Here is a 22,051-nt window from a genome sequence, read left to right as displayed (position 1 = left end):
TGCACACACATACTATGTAAACAAAAACTTATATTTCGGATGCGATTAATCACAATTAATCGTTTGACAACACTAATTATTTTACAATATATATTTTATTTACATGTGTTTATATGGGTGTGTTTATATGGAAAAATTTAAAGAGATAGTTCACCCAAAAATTTTAATTCTGTCATTGATTACTCATTGTCATGTTGTTACAAACTTTGAAAATACTTTTTGTGCACAAACAAAACAAAAATAACGACTTTATTCAATAGTTTCTTCCCTTCTGTGCAGTGTTGCCAAGTCCACGGTTTTCCTGCAGAATTGGGATACTTTAACACTGTTGCCGCAGGTTGAAGCGTGCTCAATAACGTGATATTTAGCCCCTGGAATCCAAATTTTACCAGAAATTTTGCCCAAAAAAGGGTATTTTACCACCCGGAATGCAATTGGGCTAGTTTTGGGTTTGTTTTGAGTTGAAATTGGGCGGATTTTGTTGTGAAAACTTGGCAACCCTGCTTCCGTGACTGTCTTCGTGGTGAAGACTGACACTGAAGAGGAGAAACTGTTAAATAAAGTCATTATTTTTGTTTTCTTTCCGCGCAAAAAATATTCACGTATCTTCATAACATTACGGTTGAACCATTGAGGTGACATGGACTATTTTAATGATGTCCTTACTGCCTTTCTGGGCCTTAAACGTGTCGGTTGTGTTGCTGTCTATGCAGGGTCAGAAAGCTCTCAGATTTGATCAAAAATATTTTAATTTGTGTTCTGAAGATGAACGAAAGTCTTATGGGTTTGGAACGACACGAGCATGAGTAACTAACATTGAGTAACTACATTATCACTTTAAGGTAAAATATTGGGGAAAAAAAAGAGGAAGGTTCATCAAGACAAAATCTGATTTTATTTTGCCGGACATTTAGGTTTAAAATGGAAATATTTCAAATTTGGGTTGTTTAATTGTAAGTAATGAGAAATAGGGTTTATAGCTAACATAATTCAAAAATTATAACGCATCTAAAATTAGCGTGTCAACAAAATGCTTAGATAACATTTTAAAGTGACACATTATGGCAACAAAAGCAAAAGAATGCATTTCAGGAGGTAAGGGAACACCCACATTCAGACTCTGCGTAGGAAGGAGATCTTGAGGGACTCTGGGATTTCGAGCTGGGCGGCACTGACTTGCGGTGGAGGCTGATAAGGGAACGTGACGGGGAATACCCGTCTGACATCCATCAGAAGCTGTGGAGGTTGCCCCTCCGAACGCCCCTTCAGCAGCCCCTGGGAAACCCCAGAGAAAAGCAGCGTTATCACCGCTGGACAAAACCTTGCTATGAAATTGTATTACAGAGCTCATATTTGAATGGTTTTGCTCTTACCTGCACTATACGGATGAAATTGAGTGTTACTCTCTCCTCAAGGTCACTCTGAGGTGTATAGAGGCTTAAAATCTTCACAACCTGCAACACACATTTAGAACGCAACTACAATTAGCTTGTGTATATATATTTTATCATAACCATATTTAATATATTTAATATTTAACCATATTTGTAAATATACATACACACACACACACACACCTTTATGTGTGTGTATATAATTAACAATTAATATAATCTAATTCTAATACATATATAAATGTATATTATAATTTGTTGGGAACAGAAAATGATATTACAAATGTGTATATTTAATATAAATGTAGAATAAATGCTAAAATTATATTTTTTTTTTTTCATGTACGTTGTGTATATGTAATTATATTGTATTATTATATTTTATTATTTTATATTATTATGTGTATAAATATATTATAATGAAGGTTATAAATTACATTATATAAAAGCTTAAGTTTATGAAGATATCATTTGATTCTAGTACACAAATTTACATTTAACATTTACAATTTAAAATTCATACATGTATATTAAATTATATACACAATTTATATATTGTTATATATAATTGTACGCATATATACACAGAAAAACATTTAATATTATTTAATCATATTTACATATATAAATATACACACACACACACAATTTACATATTATTTTATTTACATTATACATCTAAAATTTGTTGTTAACAGACAATAAGATTACAAATGTATATTTAAATTTATTTTGGATAAATGATAAATAATTCTTTAAATATTTTTCTTACATCTGCATATTGTATTTTTATGTAAGTTATATATATTATATTATATTATTATATGTGTATAAATATATTATAATGAAAGTTATAAATGATATAATATATATTATAAACTAAAATATAAAATAGTATGTAAATTGTGTGTGTGTGTGTTTGTATATATATATATATATATATACACTCACAATTTACGTATTATTTTATTTACATTATATATAATTTGTAGTTAACAGAAAAAAAATTGCAAATGTATATTTAAATTAATCTTGGATAAAGGAAAGATCTATATATATATTGTTTTCTTTCTTGTATCTGTATATTGTATTTTTATGTAAGTTGTGTATATTATTATATTATATGATATGATATTATATTATATTATATTATATGTGTATAAATATATTATAATGAAGGTACATATATATATATATATATATATACACACACACACACACAATTTACATATTTTATTTACATTATATATAATTTTTTGTTAACAGAAAAAAATTACAAATGTATATTTAAATAAAATATATATATTTTTATATATATTTCTTATATCTGTATTTTGTATTTTTATGCAAGCTGTGTATATTATATTATTATAAGTGTATAAATATATTATAATGAAGGTTATAAATTATATAAAATATATAATAAACTAAAGTTTATGAAAACAAAATTGGATTCTAGCACACAAATTTACATTCAACATTTACAATTTAAAATTCACACACATTAAATGATATATACACAATTTATCTAATGTTATATATAATTCTACACATATACACAAAAAACTTTTAATATAATTTAATTATAATACATTTACGTATATAAATTATATATACACAATTTATATAGAATTTTACTTATATATAAATTGCTGTCAACAGAAAATAAAATTACAAATGTGTATTTGTTAAATTAATTTAGGATAAAAGAAATCATTTTTGAAAATATATTTTTAAAATGTTTTATATTGGTATATTGTATTTTTATGTAAGTTGCATGAAATTATATTACATTATATTATTCTGTTATGTCTATAAATATATTATAATGAAGGCTATACATTACGTAATATATATTATAAACTAAGATTTATCAAGACAAAATTTGATTTTAGTATACAAATTTATATTCATTATAACTGAATTAATATATATTAAATTATACATACACACAATTTATATAATGGTGTATAGAATTCTACCCATATATACACACATAAAATAACATATATATGAATTGTGCATAAATGTATGAATTCAATTATATTGAATGTAAATTAATACAAATTTTGATTTTGTATTGTCTAACATGGAACTGTAATAACAGGTACGCCACCTGCTGGTTGGACAGTGCATTGCAGGCTTGGACCATTGCTTCTCCGTCAGCTTCAGTCTTCTTGCTCATTTGAAGAAGCTGTGCTGCATGTATGAGCGGCTCCAGCGTGGTCACAGCGCCCCCTGTCTGCAGCGAACGACTCCGCAGCCACTCCTCCAACAAACTCACATTATACCTACAATACACAGACATAAATATTCACTTCAACGCACTCAAGCAGATGTTTTAAGTTAGAAAAAGCAGTTCTGACCTGATCTGCAGGCCGCGGTTCCAGCAGCACATGTCCTTGCGGAGCAGCAGGCTGTTGAGGGCGGTGGCAGCCAGCAGGTACATGAGCTGATGGAAAGCTTGTTCATGCAGGGCCGAGGGCAGATCCTGACGGGACAGGGCTGTATGTAGTGCAGACAGTTCCCTCAGGACCCCTGGCATAGTCGCTCCCTCGGGGGCTGGAGGTCGAGCGTCCGATCCTGCACGCTTACGACCGGTACTCAGCTTTACTGATGATCCAGCCAGACCAGGAATGGTCTCACTTTCAAGCATTGCTGGGACTAAAGTTACAAGATAAGAGATGGTACACATGCATATATACTTACATAATCATATTTTATATCTATATGTTTGAGTGTACCAATGATGGGTTGTAGGCGACTCTCAGCGATGGACAGCAGCTGCTGATAGGCCTGAATGCACAGATCACTGAGCGCCCGGACAGACTCCGTCACGTCCGTCACCAGAGGAACCAGCTCCTCTGAGCCCCTCACATCCTGTAGGAAAAGAGGGATATTTTATAATGAAGTAATTTCTGCTTAATATATAAAGTAACTGTTGAAGTTCAGATGTGTGACCTGTTGTGGAGAGTGCTGGTTGAGCAGGTCTTTGAGCAGGTAAGCGTTCTTCAGCCACACAGCCGTCACGTCCAGATCGTTGCCATGTTTCTACGACGTGAATCACACGACAATTAATGTCTTAAAATACACACATCAAACATGCTTTCTTAGATTTTCTAGATTAAATGTGGACTTTACGCATTCTTAAAGGGATAGTTCACCCAAAAATTAGAACTACCTCATGATTTACTCTTCCTCAAGCCATCCTAGGGGTATGTGACTTTCAGACGAATATTCAGTGTAATATACAGTTGAAGTCAAAAGTTTACATACACCTTGCAGCTGCAAAATGTTAATTATTTTGCCAAAAGTAAGAGGGGTCAAACAAAATGCATGTTTTTTTATTTAGTACTGACTGGAATAAGATATTTCACATAAAGACGTTTACATATCGTCCACAAGAGAAAATAATAATAGTTGAATTTATAAAAAAGTTTACATACGCTTGATTCGTAATACTGTGTTGTTACCTGAATGATCCACAGCTGTTTATTTATTTATTTTGTTTAGTGAAAGTTGTTCTTGAGTCCCTTAAGTTAAATTGCCCTCTGTTCTTCAGAAAAATCCTTCAGTTTTTTTTTTTTTTTAGCATTTTTGTGTATTTGAACCCTTTCCAACAAGGACTCTATGATTTTGAGATCATCTTTTCACACTGAGGACACCTGAGGGACTCATATGCAACTATTACAGAAGGTTCAAACGCTCAATGATGCTTCAGAAGGAAACACAATGCATTAAGAGCTGGGGGTGAAAACTTTTAGAATCTGAAGATCAGGGTAAATTTAACTTATTTTGTCTTCTTAGAAACATAAGTAAGTATCTTCTGTAGCTTCTGAAGGGCAGTACTAAATGAAAAAAATATGATATTTAGGCAAAATAAGAAAAATGTTCAAATCTTCATTCTGTTCAAAAGTTTTCACCCCCGGTCCTTAATGCATTGTTTTTTCTTTCTGGAGCATCAGTGAGTGTTTGAACCTTCTGTAATAGTTGCATATGAGTCCCTCAGTTGTCCTCAGTGTTAAAAGATGGATCTCAAAATCATACAGTCAATGCTGGAAAGGGTTCAAATACACAAAAATGCTGAAAAACCAAAGAATTTGTTGGACCTGAAGGATTTTTCTGAACAGCAGACAGTTCAACTATTTAGGACAAGCAAGGGACTCAAACAACTATCACTAAACAAAAACAAAAACAAAACAAAAAAACACAGCTGTGGATTATTCAGGTAACAACACGGTATTAAGAATCAAGCATATGTAAACTTTTGTACAGGATCATTTTATAAATTCAACTATTATTTTCTTTTGTGGACTATATGTGAACAACTTTTATGTAAAATATATCTTATTCAGGTCTGTACTAAATAAAAAAATAACATGCATTGTGTATAATCCCTCTTATTTTGGTGAAATAATGAACATTTTGCAGATTCTGCAAGGTGTATGTAAACTTTTGACTTCAGCTGTATATTAAAAAATGTCCTGGTTCTTCCAAGCTTTATAATGGCAGTGAATGGCCGTTGAGATTTTAAAGACCTAAAGATTTTAAAAAAGTGCATCCGTCTATCATAAAAAGTACACCACACGGTACTTAATAAAGGCTTTCTGAAGTGAAATGATGTGTTTGTGTAAGAAAAATATACATATTTAACACTTTATAAATCGTAATCCCTAGCTTCCATGAACTAGTGATACATGCGTTCCAAAGAGAGTGGCGTTCCAGCGGATGACGTAGGATGCAGGTGTAGTAAAGCTCTGGTGAGAATATGCTAATCTTGTGAAGATGAAGTTTTGTTTACAGCAAAGGAAAACCAGTCTCCTCTTGGCTTATAATGAAATCCTTCAACATTTTTCTTTACAAATCCTCGTTTTGTATTTCTAATTCATGACCGGTGTTTTGTTTTGCTCTCTACTCCGCACTTCCGTGTTTGTCACTTCCACGTTCTTCACTGCGTTCGACTAGATCCTACGTCATCCGCTGGAACACCACTCTCTCATGAACACACGTACGAAACGGAAGCTATAGATTTCGGTTCATCGATTCACTTCAGAAGGCCTTTGTTAACCTCCTGGAGTTGTGTGAAGTACTTTTATGATGGGTAGATGCACTTTATGGGACTTCAAAATCTCAGCACCCATTCACTGCCATTATAAAGCTTGGAAGAGCCAGGAAACTTTTGAATATAACTCGATAACGATTGTATTTGTCTCAAAGAAGCAAGTCATATACACCTAGGATGGACTGAGTGTGAGTAAATCATGGGGTAATTTTCATTTTTGTGTGAGCTATCCCTTTAATTTTGGACTTTATGTCTGAATTTTACAATATCAACTATAAGGTAACTCATAAACAATGAGGTGGCTGTATAAATGAGGATTTAAACAGTTATACAGCTTATATAATACACATTTTAACAGAAGTATTAGTGTTCATTTCTAAGCTTCTTTAAAATTGGCCCATACACTTTTTAAATACCAACTGGGAATGAGTAGAAAGAAACTATTTGTGGTATACTTTGATAAATGCTAATGCTATAAATGCTAGTTAAATCAAAGTTAGTCGTTCACCTTTAGGGCGGTTTTAATGCCGCTCACAGCAGCACTGCAGAGCCCCTTCACCCGCGTCTGATCGCCGCTACAGTCTGCCTGCCGTATGCATAGAAACAAAACCCGAGCCGCCAGTCCAGGGGGCAAAGACAAGACGCCCTCCGCCCTCACGTCTGCCACAGAGAAACATTCAGTTCAGGAAACATTCAGGAATAACTGTCTCATAACTAAACTCAAAGTGTTGTGTGTGTTGCTGACCTGTTATGAGCTGTTTGATCAATTTGCTCTCATCTTTTTTCCTGCACTCCAGTAGACCGGTCAGCATCTGGCTCTTCTGAGGGGCAGGAGATGTTGGGTCCTGAGACGCAGCTATGGCTACACCTGAGAAATTTCATTTCTTATTAAGCAAGGACACATTCAATAGATCAAAAGTGACAGTAAATATATTTTTAAGGATACAAAAGATTTATATGTCAAATAAATGCCGTTCTTTTGAGCTTTTTCTGAATTCTGAAAAAAAAAAAATGTATAATAAAAAATAAAAATATTAAGCAGCGAAACTGATTTTATTATTGGTAATAAAAATTAAAAAAAGGTAATTGAAACTTTTTATCTTACAGTTCTGCCTTTTTTTTCTCACAGTTGCGAGTTTACATCTCACAATTCTGACTTTATTCTACAAGTTATGAAATCAGAACTGTAAGACAAACTCACAATTCTGACTTTTTTTCTTAAAAATGCACAATATGAACGCGCAATAGTGAGTTATAAAGTTATAAAAAATGGAGTCAGAATTGCGAGATATAAACGTAAAAATTCTGACTTTTTCTCAGAATTGCAACTTTATTCTAATTGCGCTATTCTGACTTTATTGTTCGCAATTGTGTTTATATCTCGCAATTGTGACTATTTCTCACAAGTGAGTTTATATCACTCAATTCTAAGAAAAAAAGTCAGAATTTTAAAAAGTACTTGCAATTCTGACTTTTTTCTTGCAATTGCGAGTTTAAATCTCACAATTCTGACTTTTTTCTCAGAATTGTGAAATATAAACTCGCAAATGCAATTGCAAGGAAAGTTTTTATCTTACAATTCTAACTATTTGTGAGTTTATATCACGCAATTTTGTGAAAAATTCAGAATTTTTCCGTTTTTAACTTGCAATTCTGACATTATAACTCTGGATTTATATCTCACAATTCTGACTTTTTTTTCTCAGAATTGCAACTTTATTTCTCAGAATTGTGTGTTTATATCATATGATGCTGAAAATTCAGCTTTGCATTACAAGAAATAAATTAGATTTTTAAATAATATATTTAAATTAAAAAAAAAAAACAGTTATTTAAAATTATAATAATATTTCACAGTTATTTAAAATCAAATTAATAGTTTCTTAAATTTAAAAATCTTACCAAAAAAGGTACAATCTTAAAAATTAAGTTTCATTATTGGCACAATGTTCTATAAAGAACCTTTACAGTCTATGGACGATTCACACAAATTTAAAAATTTAAATTTAAAAAAAAAAAATTATTTCTTTTAAGAACTGTTCACTGAAAGGTCCTTTGGGAACCAAACATGGTTCATCACCTTTATTTTGAAAACTTTTTGGATCAACACAGACCTGCATAAGACAGGATTCTCCTGAGGCTCACGGTGTGTTTCAGTTCCTTGAGTTCCTGCCGCAAACGGACACATTCCTGTTCTCGAACCACCACCTGCTCTGTTAGATTCTTCATAAACACAAATAAAGAAGCAAAAAGTGACAAATTACCGAAGCACAAAAAAACTATCAATAGTGAGCTCAGAATGAACAGGTACATTTATCTCAGGATCTCCAGGTGTATTTCTGTCTTGAGCCTGTTGGAGTTTCATCCTGAGATCTGATATCTCCCGCTCCCACTGCGCTCTCTGAGACAACAGCTGCCTCTCTAGAAACCTAAAAATGTAAAATGCCTATAAGTCATTGATGGCCTCCAGTGTATCGATCTGATGTGAGGTGAGAAGATGAAAACTGACTTGTTGGCCACCCGTACAGCATCGTAGGCATATCTGAGATCCTCTCCCTTCATACTTTCAGCAGTGTCTTTCGCAATGCTCATATCCTCCATTAGGATGTTCTGCAGGTAAACATTCCTGTTTTCATTAATACAATTTTTATTTTACATACAGTGAGAGACATGTTTAGTTTCAGTTGAAACTCTAACCAGAGGGTGTTCATCTCTCCAGGGTCTCTTGTCAGTGGGCGACGTCACGCTGATCCTCCTGACCTCCTCGGGTGAAGGGAAAACGGGCGAGTTGGAGAACGGTGTGGTGACGGGTGAAGGAGACTCCAAAGATACAGTCGAATCTGTTCGCCGGTGTCCACGTGAACGCTGTGAAGGAACATACATATATACTCCTGCAGAAATCTGAGTGGATAAATGATATGGAAACATCTTTAAGGTGTCCTCTGAGTCATTTTCAACCTAGATGTACCTCATTGGTGGTAAATAAGCTCATGTCTCTCAGGTTGTCATATCTTTGCTCTAGTCTTGTGAACTCTCTAAGTAAACTCTGATATCTCCTCCTCTCCTCGTCCAGCTCTGCTCGCGCTGATGCATCTGCCTGAACCACAGTCTGCTTGTGGCTCTCTGAAACATATCAACACACAAATGCTTTCATTAGTGTTTATTTGACTATGTATTACTTTTAGATTTTTTTATGTGTACTTAAATCCATTAAATACAGCATTAGTCAGCCATCTCATTCCTTTATTAAACAACACATTAGTTGAAAACGACAGTGTGGTGGACACGTGATTCACCCTCCAGAGCCTTTTCTTGATTCTGTAAGCGAATGGCCAGATCATCCCTCTCTTTCTCCAAAGAATCCCTCTCAACTCGGAGAGCTTGGATTTCCTAGAGTAAACAGGAAGTAAACAAACAAAACTGGTGAATGTCAATAGAACCAGCTGCCTAACAAGGCAGGAAAGTTGTTTAGGGAAAATGAAGTGGTTGACGTTAACCATATATAATATGTGACATGTGGTTCACCTGTGCAAGCTGGAGAATCTCTTGGGCGGCTTTCTCCTCAGATCTCCTCCTGTCCTCCTCCTGTTTTTCTGTAAGTGAAGGAGCAGTGTTTGCATTCTCCTGCAGCTGGATCTGAAGTTTGACAAGGCTGGACCGCAGCTGTTCCAGCTCACAGCTGTGAGCTTCTCGCTCAGCCTGGAGAGTCTCCCTCAGAGATGCACTCTCTCTCGCCTGAGAGAAGATATACAGCACTATTTAATGGAGAAGTGCACTTCCAGAACCAAAAATTTACAGATAATTTACTCACCCAAGACGTGTCATCCAAGATGTTCATGTCTTTGTTCAGTCGATAAGAAATTATGTTTCTTAAGGAAAACATTTCAGGAATGTTCTCCATATAGTGGACTTCAATGGTGCCCCCAAGTTTGAACTTCCAAAATGTAGTTTAAATGCAGCTTCAGATGGCTCTAAACGACCCCAGCCGAGGAAGAAGGGTCTTATCTTGCGAAACGATTGGTCATTTTCAAAACAAATTGATAATTTATATACTTTTTAACCTCAAATACTCGTCTTGTCTCATCTCTGCAATGCATAGTCTGTGTAATCCTGGTCAATCCAGTTAGGGTATGTTGAAAAATTCCCGTCTTGTTTTCTTCTTCAACATCAAAATCGTCCAACATCGCTGTTTTAGCTTTTTTTTGTAAAGGATGTTTGATCTTCTTTGCATGTTCACTTTGTAAACATTGGGTTGGTACTTCTGCAGCAATGTAGGATGATTTTGAAGGGGAAGAAAACGAGATGGGAGTTTTTCAACGTACCCCAACTGTATTGACCGCATTGAACCGGAACAAAAACAGAGTTCATGCAGACTTAGACAAGAAGAGCATTTGAGGTTAAAAAGTATATAAATTGTCAATTTGTTTCCAAAAAGACTGGTCGTTTTGCCAGACCCGTCTTCCTCGGCTGGGATCGTTTAGAGCCCTTTGAAGCTGCATTTAAACTACATTTTGGAAGTTCAAAATTTGGAGGCACCATTGAAGTCCACTATATGGAGATAATTCCTGATTTTTTTTCCTCAAGAAACATCATTCCTTATCGAATGAAGAAAGAAAGACAGGAACATCTTGGATGACAAGGGGGTGAATAAATTATCTGTACATTTTTGTTCTGGAAGTGGACTTCTCCTTTAACCATTGGAATATAACTCACATCATGACGAGCAGTTATTTGTTTCAAAAGACTGACACGAAAGAGAAGACATTATTGAATAAAGTCATTATTTTTGTTTTCTTTGCACACTAAAAGTATTCTAGTAGCTTCATAAAATTAATGTTGAACCACTGATGTCACATAGACTATTTATTTATTTAACAATGTCTTTACTACTTTTTTGGGTCTTGCGCTGTGTTGCTGTCTATGCAGGGTCAGAAAGCTCTCGGATTTCATCAAAAATATCTTAATTTGTGTTCTGAAGATAAATTAAGGTCTTAGGCATTTGGAACGACATGAGGGTGAGTAATTAATAACAGAATTTTCTTTTTTGGGTGAACTAACTCTTTAACAATGGTTTTATAAAACCAAAAAACCATGGTTAAACCATGGTAACCACAAATTAACCATGGTATTGTTACACTAACCATAGTTTAACCATGGTATTTGTAGTAAAACTGTGGTTTTACAAATCTTAATCAATAAGCCGAAAACAAACAACATGGTTACTGCACCTTTACAACAGTAAAACCATGGTTATTTTTTTTAGAAGGGATAACACAGTTGTCAGTATCCCAACTAAACACCGATGCATACTTCCACGCTCTCACCTGTTGGTCGGCTCGGAGCTGCAGCTGCATGAGTTTGACTTCCATGCCTTTATTGAGTTCTCTATATTTCTCCACCGATCGAGCCTCAGCGCGCAGGCGCAACAGCTCTTTTCGCGCCGCTCGCCTGCGTACGCAGCACTGCATGAGGACCACTGCAGCTCTGATTCGCCTGAAACTGCGCCGGGCCAGCCAGCCTCGAACCCGCGCCTGCAAGAACACCACCGCCCGCTCTGTCAGCATCTAGAGAGAGAGAGAGAGATTTATGAAACAAACTGAACGGTAACATAATAATGCTAACATTAGACAACAACATTCATATGCACTATGTAGACTACTAATTTACTGAACGTAATGTAAAATGTCAAGCTGCCATAACCTGAAATGTCATCGTTTTATCAAAAACCTGTTTAGATTCAGTGATTTGAGGAAGATTTATTAAGCGTAAAAAGTAGCGAATTGTACTCTTTTTTTTAAAATAGTTAACTAGACATGCCTCAGCTATTGTTTTTTATGACAAATGCCTTACGAAAATGAACCATGGTATTATTATAATAAAAGTGTAGTAATCATGTTTTTTTGGCGTATTGATTACCATTTGTATAACCACCATGGTTAAACTATGTTTAGCACAGCAACACCATGGTTTATCTGTAGTAAATCGTGTTTTTGGTTTTATTTGTAGTAAAACCATGATTCATTTTCGTAAGGGATGTACATCACAGAGAGCAAATCCTTGTTATTTTGCGCTAATTAAAACAACATACAAACCATAAAATCTTACACATAGACATTAAAGAAGTCCACTTCCAGAACAACAATTGACAAATAATTTACTCACGCCATTGTCATCCAAGATGTTTATGTCTTTCTGTCTTCAGTAGTGAAGAAATTATGTTTTTTGAGCAAAGCGTTTCAGGATTTTTCTCCATATAATAGACTTCATTGCTGCCCCGATTTTTTAAATGCAGCTTCAAAGGGCTCTAAGCAATCCCAGTCGATCGAGTCTTTGGGTTTTTCGAGTCATTTCGTTCATTTTAGCAAAGCATGATTAAAATGTTACGTGTTACCCTAACACATCTACTGCTTACACAAACGTTGATCACACTACAAACAAGACTGAATTCATTGTTTACCTGGGTGTTTAGTCTATGATTAGCTCACCTCACCTCTTATCTGACAAGTTTTCAAGTTTGAGTCATTCGTTCATCACGTGACAGCCCCATAAGATAAACAAACGACTCGAAAAGCCCAAAGACTCCAAACTGGTGAACTAATTCTAATACAGAACTTAATAGGATGTTGTGCATGCACAACTGAACGAATCACTCCCCGAGATGACTCGTTCTTCCCGAGTCACATTAAAGATTTGTTCAAAATGAAAGAATCGTTCAAGAACGGCCCATCACTAATTCGTAGCATCGTGGACGTGGATCCCAGAGCCTCTGCTACACAAACTTTTGTGCTTAAAATTACACAGGTTTTTAATTTTTGGAAAAAAATTAGAAAAATCCTGAAATGCTTTCCTCAAAAACCATAATTTCTTTACGACTGAAGACAGAAAGACAAGAACATCTTGGATGACAAGGGGGTGAGTAAATTATTTGTGAACTGTTGTTCTGGAAGTGGACTTCTCCTTTAAGACTTGGCACATGAAAACAACAAGGGTAACAATTAACTAACTGATAATTTTATGCAAAACAAACTTATCTTGACAACACAAAGTTACTAGACATTACAAAACAATATAAATAAAACTGGGGGTGAATCAATGCAACCATATTAAAGTTTTCATGACGTGGCATCATTACTGAACGTAAACAATGCCACTGAACCGAACGAAACTCGCATATTTTGCTGATTATTGCTGCTGAAAATGGTAAATTATTGTCATGTTTTAGGCTGAACTAATCAGTTGGACTGGAAAAACATTTGGAGTATTATAGACTGCCAAAAGTAATAACAAATCAAGAAGTGCAAAAAACTATCTGAAAAACAAAAGGCGTTTGTGGTTGGTCAAACTTGACAACATTCATGTTTGTTTTTGTTGTTTTTTTGTGGTTTAGACAGCTTAAATTAGCAGAACAGCATATTCAGTAGTACATTAACCTTGCAATCCATGCTGTTGTTTACATCTGAGTATCGCTAATATGGCCATGTATCTGGGTAACTGACCAAATCGAGTCCAATTACTTTGCTTGTTGGTTTGACTCTAAACCTCTAAATGTACCATAATGCTGAATTTAGATTCATTACTTGAAAATTGTTAGAACTTCAAGATTGAAGTAAACAAAAAATAGAATCAAGTAAATCTCAGGGGGGTTTTTTTTCAGGATTTAGGTAGAGGGTCAAACATTCTAGGAAATGAACCTGTAACTTTCTTTGTATGTTTGTAACTATGCCCAGACATGCATAAAGCACTTTACCTGTCTATAAATCAGACGGGCCTGAGTGCCTCTGACGAAGGCCTGGATTTTGACAGTGGCCTTTCTGATGGCCAGATAAAGCTGTCGCACAGCCAGCATGCGGTATGTTTTCTGTATGATTAAAGCAGCACGTGTATAACGGAGGCTCCACGCCAACCTAATGGTCAGGTAACATTGAAGCACATACTTTAAATTAGAGTCACAAATATACAAAAACACTTATTAGAAAAAACTACACAAGCAGAATAGGTAAAAAAGCCCACAGTAACCCACCTTCGGGCCAGGGTTCCTCTTATGTACCGCTGCAGGATGAAGGTGGCCCACCGGAGCCGCTGATAATACCTACGCTGCAGCCATCCTCTCACCCAGCTTTGGATTAAAACCCCTGCCGCATGTAGCCGATCCCCTCTCAGCTTCTCCATTACTGCAACCTGTCCAGCCCGGAAGAAGACTTTGGTCTTACCAAAGCAGTACTGCTCCGGATCAGGGATGAGATCTGGAAGGGCACTCTGGCAAGAACGACGCACATCATCCTTAGAATCAGAACCATCTAGCAGCACCCGATAACGAGCATAGAATTCCTCATATGTCCACCTAGAAGTACAGATGAAGCAGTCAGAGATGGAAGAGGGAACTGAACTGAGACACCTACAGAAGAGTGCTTGCCTGGAGGGGTAGCCTGCGGCACTGATTCGGATGGTCTCCAAGACTCCACATGCTCGCAATTGCTGTACTGCTCGCTTGGGATCAAAACTGATATGGAGAGATGAGAAAAGGTTACTCAAACTCGAACAGACATGAACACGTCGGACATCTTATTTATTCTCTTACAGAAAGGGCTGTTTGAGGTCATTGGACTTTATGCAGCGGACATAATGCGGGGTTGTGCTGTTCAAGGTGTCCATCAAAAGTTGCAGGGATTGACGAAACTAGACACACAAAGACAAAAAGCGTGGAAGTCTAAGACATTAAGAATTCTTTTCAATGGACTTGATCAAAAGTTTTCTTTAGACAGGAACCAGAAGAAGCAGCTCACCTGAAAGCCCACAGTTAATTTGTGCTCTCGGTGAGCTCTCTTGCCTGAACGTATGCTCCCATTTGCAAGAGAGGAGTTGGGGAGGGATCCCCCTCCGGAATCCTTCTGAAACAACTCGGCAACTAGTTCTGACTGTGAAGGGTACAGACAGTTGTGAGGAGGCAGAGTACAAAGCTAAATTTTCCAACAGCCAAGACTTGCAACAATACCTGACTAGCTCTCAGTATATTGATGGGCTCCTCAAATACAGTGTCACGGTTCTTGTCTAAAAAGCCATCACACTCGTACTGGACCTAATACAAAAAGCCAGCAATAATATCACAAACATTGGAAGGTTTGGTGCCATTAACTAATGAATAGTAATAGATGCTTTCTGACCATATCAGCAAAGTGCACAATGATGAAGGCAGTGTTGGACATCCGTGGTTTACGAAAGTGAGGGCTTTGCTTCAGGTGATGGTCGTAAAGCTTCCGGGCCCAGTTCTCATCAGAGCCTTTAGGCATCTAGAACGGAGCGATATTGGGTTGTATACCTTGATAACATGATAAGAGGGACTAGATCAGGGATAGGCAACATCAGTCCTGGATTGTCAATCTCCTGCAGAATTAAGCTCCAACCCTGAAAAAAACCTGACCTGCCTGTAGCCCTAGTAATTCTGAAGACCTTGATTATCTGGTTCCAGTATGTTTGACAAGTGTTGGAGTTAAACTCTGCAGGACAGCGGTACTCCAGGACCAACGTTGCCTATCCCTGGACTAGATCTTGGATCACAACATGAAGTTTCCTCACCCTACATTCTTCATCCAGAAGATCAAGTAGGCCCAACTGGCCTTCGATGAGTGCAATGCATGGCTGGTTATCACTGAACTCAATACGGTTCCAGGGAAGTTCCTCTCGCAGGTACTCCTCCTGCTCCAGCTGAAACACGTGCTAATGAGAACAAAAAGCACATACCATGTACTTAAAACACAACAAAATGAACTCATTTTGGACAACAAGTCAGCAAATGACTTGAAGTTCTGAAAAATTCAAAGTAACCAAGAATAGGCACTTGTACAATGTACACTTGGGTAAAGGGTGAGCGTAATCCTCTTTTTCCTGGAAATGGTCTGGCCAGGATTTCTAAATTGTCAAAAATGTCCAGATTTTGTCTTCGTTTCCTCTATTGTTTTCAGGTTTCCATTGAGGACAGCAAGCCAAGTTCTGTTACCATTAACCATCAGGGCTCAATGGGCAGGTGAACTTGTGAAACAATAATCAATCATTTTAGGCAATTTGGAAAAACCTAGCAAAGACATGTCTAGAAAAATGAGGACAGAGGTCAGCCAACTAGGGCAGAGCAATTCTTCAAGGAGTAGGGCACTCTTCACTAGACAGAAGATGTTAGACGCCTATGTACGCCAAGTCCTAAAATTTGGAAACTTACCCTGTTGAACTGCTGTTGGAGTTTCTCGTTTGCATAGTTAATACAGAATTGCTCAAAACTATTCCGGTCAAAAGTCTCAAACCTACAAATGATCAAAGAAAAGATTGACAAAATAATTCTACATGTACATTTTTGTTTTGTTACATACAAAAAAAAAACTCTTACCCATAGATATCAAGTACTCCTATAAAAGATTTGGGCTGTTCCCGGTGTGCTCTTAAGGATGAGTTGAGCCTCTGCACCGTCCATGTGAACAGTTGCTCATACACATGCTTAGCCAGAGCATCCCTTGCTTCATTAGCCTGCTGGCCTGTCATGGGCTTCACAAGCATTTCCCCACCCACTGCCAGTCGCCTGTGGCATAGCCATTGGGCCATCTGAGCACCTTCCACCCCTAAAAGCTTGGCAAAGATTGCCAAGGAATGGTCCTTGGCCTGCCAGTATAATGAATAAGAAATTATGCCCATATTAGCACATGCTTCTTGTTAACAAATTAACAGCACTGGTCCTGTTCTTTATCTATACACTACAGACATCAAATCTGATTCAGAAATGTGCACAGTAATAGGAAATGGTGCTTGTACATCAATGTAGCTGCGGTCCCCACCACGTCCGCTGGCTTGTATGTTGACATTCCCCAGATGAAGAATAGCTGCCAATATATGAAATATCTCCATCTGCTGGTCAGGTTGCACTCCTGCGAGGATGAACCACAAGTTTTGTGAAAAGTGCATTATATTGTTTTGGAGGTATATATGGATGCTTTTTAGCTTACCAAGAATAGTAAAGGCATTTCTTGTTCGTTCAAGCTCAACCAAATCATCTGTGCCAGAAATGTGCACATCTTGTCCTTGGTTGGTGTAATGAAAGTTTTCTGCAGAATCTAGTGAGATGCAGTAACACATGGTGTAATTGAACAAAAATCTACAACATAAATAATCATGTTTTCAGGACATAGGTTTAGGCCAGGGATCAGTCCTGGAGAGCTGCTGTCGTGCAGAGTTTAGCTCCAACCCTAATCAAACACAACTCAACAAGCTAATCAAGGTCTTCAGAATTACTAAGGCTACGGGCAGGTGAGGTTTTTTTTCAAGGTTGGAGCTAAACTCTGCAGGACATCTGGACTCCAGGACCGACATTGCAAATCCCTGGTTTAGGCTTTACCAAGTTTAAGTGTCCTCAACTCTGGTAAATCCCTGGAAGCACAAAGCTGGTAGAAGATGTGGTAGTTTCTCTCTTGAGCTGCCTGTTTGTGTGTTATAAAACAAAATTCATCTCAAAATTCAACTTGAGAAATTGAGGTCATTGAATCATGAGAAAATATGAACACTATATGATCAAGCAGGCACCTGAAAAACAACTCTTGATTTCTCCAACAAGTAGGTCCTCATGTTTGCGCCAATTATATCCCCTTTACGTCCAAATCCTATCTCGATATACTTTCCAAAACGACTGCTGTTGTCGTTTCTGGTTGTTTTCGCATTACCAATTGCCTGCAAGGGTTAAAATGACCATATGTTATAAACAACCTCCTCCTACTCCACCAAAAAGGTCAGAAAGCAAGTTTTAGTACCTCCATTATAGGATTGGATGCCAGAACTTTCTCCTCCACACTGGTCTGCTGGGCCGCACCACCCACGACAGCAAAGTAACGCATGGTGAATTTAGCAGATACAGTTTTACCTGAGCCTGATTCTCCACTGATTATGATGGATTGATTTTTTTCCTCACTGCACATATAAATGGGGTTAATAAAACCAAGGGTGACCAATCCTTCTCTTGGAGGGCAACTGTCCTGCAGAGTTTAGCTCCAACCCCAAATAAACACACCTTAACCAGCTACTTAATGTCTTACTAGGCGTACGGTGTGTTCCAAATGGGATATATCGCCCTCCGAAGGGCACTTCAGATTGAAAACAATCATGTTGTTCCAAACAATCATTGTTCCAAAACTGGCTACTTCAAAGGGCCCTTCGGAATGAAGGATTTCGAAGGGTACAACTGATGGACACTTCTGCCCCCATGATTCTTTGCATAATGACAGGGGCTAAGTATGGTGATGGGTTGATGACGCAGAAGGGCACTTCAAGAAACAGTTGTTTGGTCCCCTATACCCTTCAACCCTTCGAAACTCTCACTCCGGAGGGTAAACCCTTTGAAGGGATGAGGGCATAGGGATGAGCCCTTCCGAATGGAACGCAGGGATTCTAGAAACTTCCAGGCAGGTGTCTTGAGGCAAGTTGGAGCTAAACTCTGCAGGACAATGGCCCTCCAGGACCACGTTTGTTTTAGTTAACGTAATAATGTGTACCCTACTGTGTACTATCATTGTAAAGCAATAGCAATATTGTGGTACTTTGATATATAAACATAATTTAAATGGTTCTCCAAAAGTAATTCACAGAATACTATTATATTCCATGGTCCATGTCCAAAAACACAGTACTATTTTGTAAGCGAACTGATCTTGACCTGATCATAGTTCGGTACGCCTCTTCAGCCACGGAAAAGATGTGTGGCTCCATATCAGCCATGTCTTGGCCGCTGTAAGCATCAATCACCTCTTCTCCATAGATGGGCAACTGTTCGTATGGATTTAACGCCACCAACACAATCCCTATTAAATATGAGAACATTGTCTAAATGAGATTAACGCATCTCTGAAATATAAAGTGAAATTAATCTACTTTAAAACATGCAAGGCCATAATTTTCTCAATCTCAATAAACCCAATGCTTGGTGAAAGTTCTTTACAGTAGCCAATATAACAATGAGTGATGTTATTTGAATTTCTGCATTTTGAACTTTACACCCAGTAAAATAGAGGTTAATGGGCAAAGGCTGTAAAAACCTGCCACTGTTTTCTGTTGAATTCAACTCACCGCAGTAGGTATAAATGCTACTGTAGTCAAGAAAGCGCACGCGCAAGTTGTGAAGTACAGCTGGCTCGTGAAGGAAAGTTAGAGCCGTGAGGTCATTCTCTCCCTCCAAAATATCAGGGTTACCTAAAGGGGGAAGACCCGCCGGAGGCAACACAGAATACTCCATCTCCTTATTTTAAAAAATAAAATAAAATAGCATTAGTTTGTAAGTTTATGTGACCCTGGACCACAAAACCAGTCATAAAAGTTAAGTTTTTTCATCTGAAAGTTGATTAAATAAGCTTTCCATTGATGTAAGGTTTGTTAGGATAAGACAATATTTGCTTGAGATACAACTATTTGAAAATCTGGAATCTGAGGGTGCAAGTTCTTAGCAATGCATATTACTAATCAAAAATTAGGTTTTGATATTTTTATTTACAAAAATATCTTCATGGAACATGATCCTAATATCCTAATGATTTTTGGCATAAAATAAAAATTGATAATTTTACCCCACAGAATGAATTTTTGCCTATTGCTACAAATATACCCGTGCTACTTAAGACTGGTCCAGGGTCACATATAAATAAGAGGCATTTTGTCTTAAATGCACGGCTATACTGCTGAAAATGAGAAGTTTTTAGCACTTTTTGATTAGTTGTTAATGCAACAGGTTCATTTTGAAAGGCTTATGATTTCATCTCAGAATCATATGTGTGTAAATGTCATACTCTGCCATCAGTGAGTTGGATTAGTATGTGCTTGTCTCCAGGATGGTAGTCTTGAAGCAGCTGGGCAGACACCCACACAGCTTCTGGGTCTGGCACCCACACACATGCTCCCTGAGAGACAGAATCAGTAACTATATTCATACCGATCATAATCATAACAACAGCATCCATGTTTTTCATCCTGATCTCTGATCTCATCCAGATCTCTGGCTACATTTTTAATTAATATTACCCAAACTCTTAATCATTCAACTCTAAACTAGAGTTCAGGAAACAATGCAGCCAACACTAATTATTTTTAGGACTACTTGAAAGTCCATAGCAGGTGTGTTGGAACTAAACTGTGCATTAAGGTGGCCTTATAGGTCCGAGATTGGGCTTGTCTACAGGCTTGATTGTGTCTCAAGATATGGATACCAAGGAAATTGATCCAATATTTTGAATGTTACACAACCAGCTCATGTGCCTGAGCGACTGCTTGTCCCACCCCAGTGACAGTCATTCTCCTCCATCAGCATAAATACATTCACTGCACCATTAAACATTAACACAAGCCGGTCTCCTCTGACAGTGAAAATAATACTAATGCAAACGCACAACCTGTTTTAAAGCCTAAACAAAATCAGACTTCTTTTCTATCTATCTATGTATCTATCCATCCATCTATCTATCTATCTATCTATCTATCTATCTATCTGTCATTCTATCTATCGTTCTATCTATCTATTGTTCTATCATTCTTTCCATCTAGCTATCTATCTTTAAAGACTGATGAAATTACAAAAAATACATAATTAAAATGACTACATGTACTTACCTTTGTGTAGAGCTCTGTGGTTGCCATCTGGCCAGAAAGTTAATTTCTGCTTTGACAGCTCAAAGGAAACCTCACTACAACTTCAGCTGTTCTCTTAATTTGTGCCTCAGAGCGAGTGACTGGCCTGGTGCCCTTTGGTCTGTTAGAGATTCAGGCATCATAACCGTAATGGTAAGTTAACAGTTAATCCTCCAGCTGAGAGGGACATTTGAAACAGCTCTGGATCTGAACTATAAAATCTCAAAGTGGCTTAAAGTGAAAAATGATAACACTAAAATATATTCTGCGTTAAAGGGTGAAGTGTCAATAATTACTCACCCTTGTGTCGTTCCAAACCCGTAAGAGCTTTTTTCATCTTCGGGACACAAATTAAGATATTTTGGATGAAATCCAATAGCTTTCTGACCCTAAATAGACAGAATGCAACTACCACGTTCAAGACCAAGAAAGGTAGTAAGGACGTTGTTAATATAGTCCATGTGGCATCAGTGTTTCAACCATAATTTTATACTGTAAAAAAACAATTAGCTGCCTTAAAATTTTAAGTTCAGTCAACTCAAATAAGTTTAGTCAACTTGAAATGTTAAGATGTACTATGTGACAACTTTGAATTGATTCAACTTAAAATGTTAAGGCAGCTGGGTAAAGAGCCCATCTTTTAAGTTTAACCAATTTTTTTTGTTTAGTCAACTCAAATATCTAAGTTGTCACTTAGTACAACTTAACATTTCAAGCTGACTTAACTTATTTGAGTTGACTGAACTTTAACAAATTATTTTAAGTTGACTCAACAAATTGTCTTTTGCTTTTTACAGTGTATGAAGCTATGAGAATACTTTTTGTGCGCACAGAAAACAAAAATAACGACTTTATTCAACAGTTTCTCTTCAGTCTTCATGTCAGTCTTCGACACATGTTCACAAGAGTATCAAGACGCTTCATCAAAAATATCTTAATTTGTGTTCCGATGAAC

General features: G+C 36.9%; 1 protein-coding gene across 1 annotated transcript; it reads right to left on the bottom strand.

Annotated features, from left to right (window-relative positions):
- Nucleotides 1–150: 150 nt before the first annotated feature.
- Nucleotides 151–21,166, bottom strand: si:dkey-110c1.10 (unconventional myosin-Vb). Its single transcript, XM_051095634.1, has 35 exons — nt 21,079–21,166; nt 20,262–20,372; nt 19,549–19,717; nt 19,139–19,283; nt 18,240–18,396; nt 18,016–18,159; nt 17,831–17,912; nt 17,442–17,549; nt 17,251–17,363; nt 16,832–17,100; nt 16,667–16,748; nt 16,030–16,170; nt 15,618–15,743; nt 15,449–15,532; nt 15,240–15,371; nt 15,035–15,132; nt 14,870–14,956; nt 14,477–14,797; nt 14,204–14,360; nt 11,781–12,020; nt 9,982–10,191; nt 9,753–9,846; nt 9,425–9,579; nt 9,154–9,321; nt 8,966–9,066; nt 8,768–8,885; nt 8,571–8,679; nt 7,202–7,324; nt 6,965–7,116; nt 4,356–4,445; nt 4,139–4,274; nt 3,761–4,058; nt 3,511–3,685; nt 1,374–1,454; nt 151–1,275 (listed from the first exon to the last, which is right to left on the bottom strand). The coding sequence occupies exons 1-35, from the start codon at nt 21,103–21,105 to the stop codon at nt 1,114–1,116; spliced, it is 4,965 nt and encodes a 1,654-aa protein (XP_050951591.1). The 5' UTR covers nt 21,106–21,166; the 3' UTR covers nt 151–1,113.
- Between the last annotated feature and the right edge of the window lie 885 nt (nt 21,167–22,051).

This window comes from Labeo rohita, chromosome 22, assembly GCF_022985175.1.
Source record: "Labeo rohita strain BAU-BD-2019 chromosome 22, IGBB_LRoh.1.0, whole genome shotgun sequence".
In the NCBI taxonomy this organism is placed as follows: domain Eukaryota; kingdom Metazoa; phylum Chordata; class Actinopteri; order Cypriniformes; family Cyprinidae; genus Labeo; species Labeo rohita.
This window is presented reverse-complemented; position numbering and strand designations above follow the sequence as displayed.

Excerpts from the sequence above, each read along its gene's own strand:
- si:dkey-110c1.10 (XM_051095634.1), bottom strand. The coding sequence starts at position 21,105 with ATGGCAACCACAGAGCTCTACACAAAG. Across the intron at positions 15,744-16,029 it reads TTCTGGATGAAGAATGTAGG|ATGCCTAAAGGCTCTGATGA; the intron begins GTGAGGAAACTT and ends GCTCCGTTCTAG. Across the intron at positions 7,117-7,201 it reads GATCAAACAGCTCATAACAG|ACGTGAGGGCGGAGGGCGTC; the intron begins GTCAGCAACACA and ends TCTCTGTGGCAG.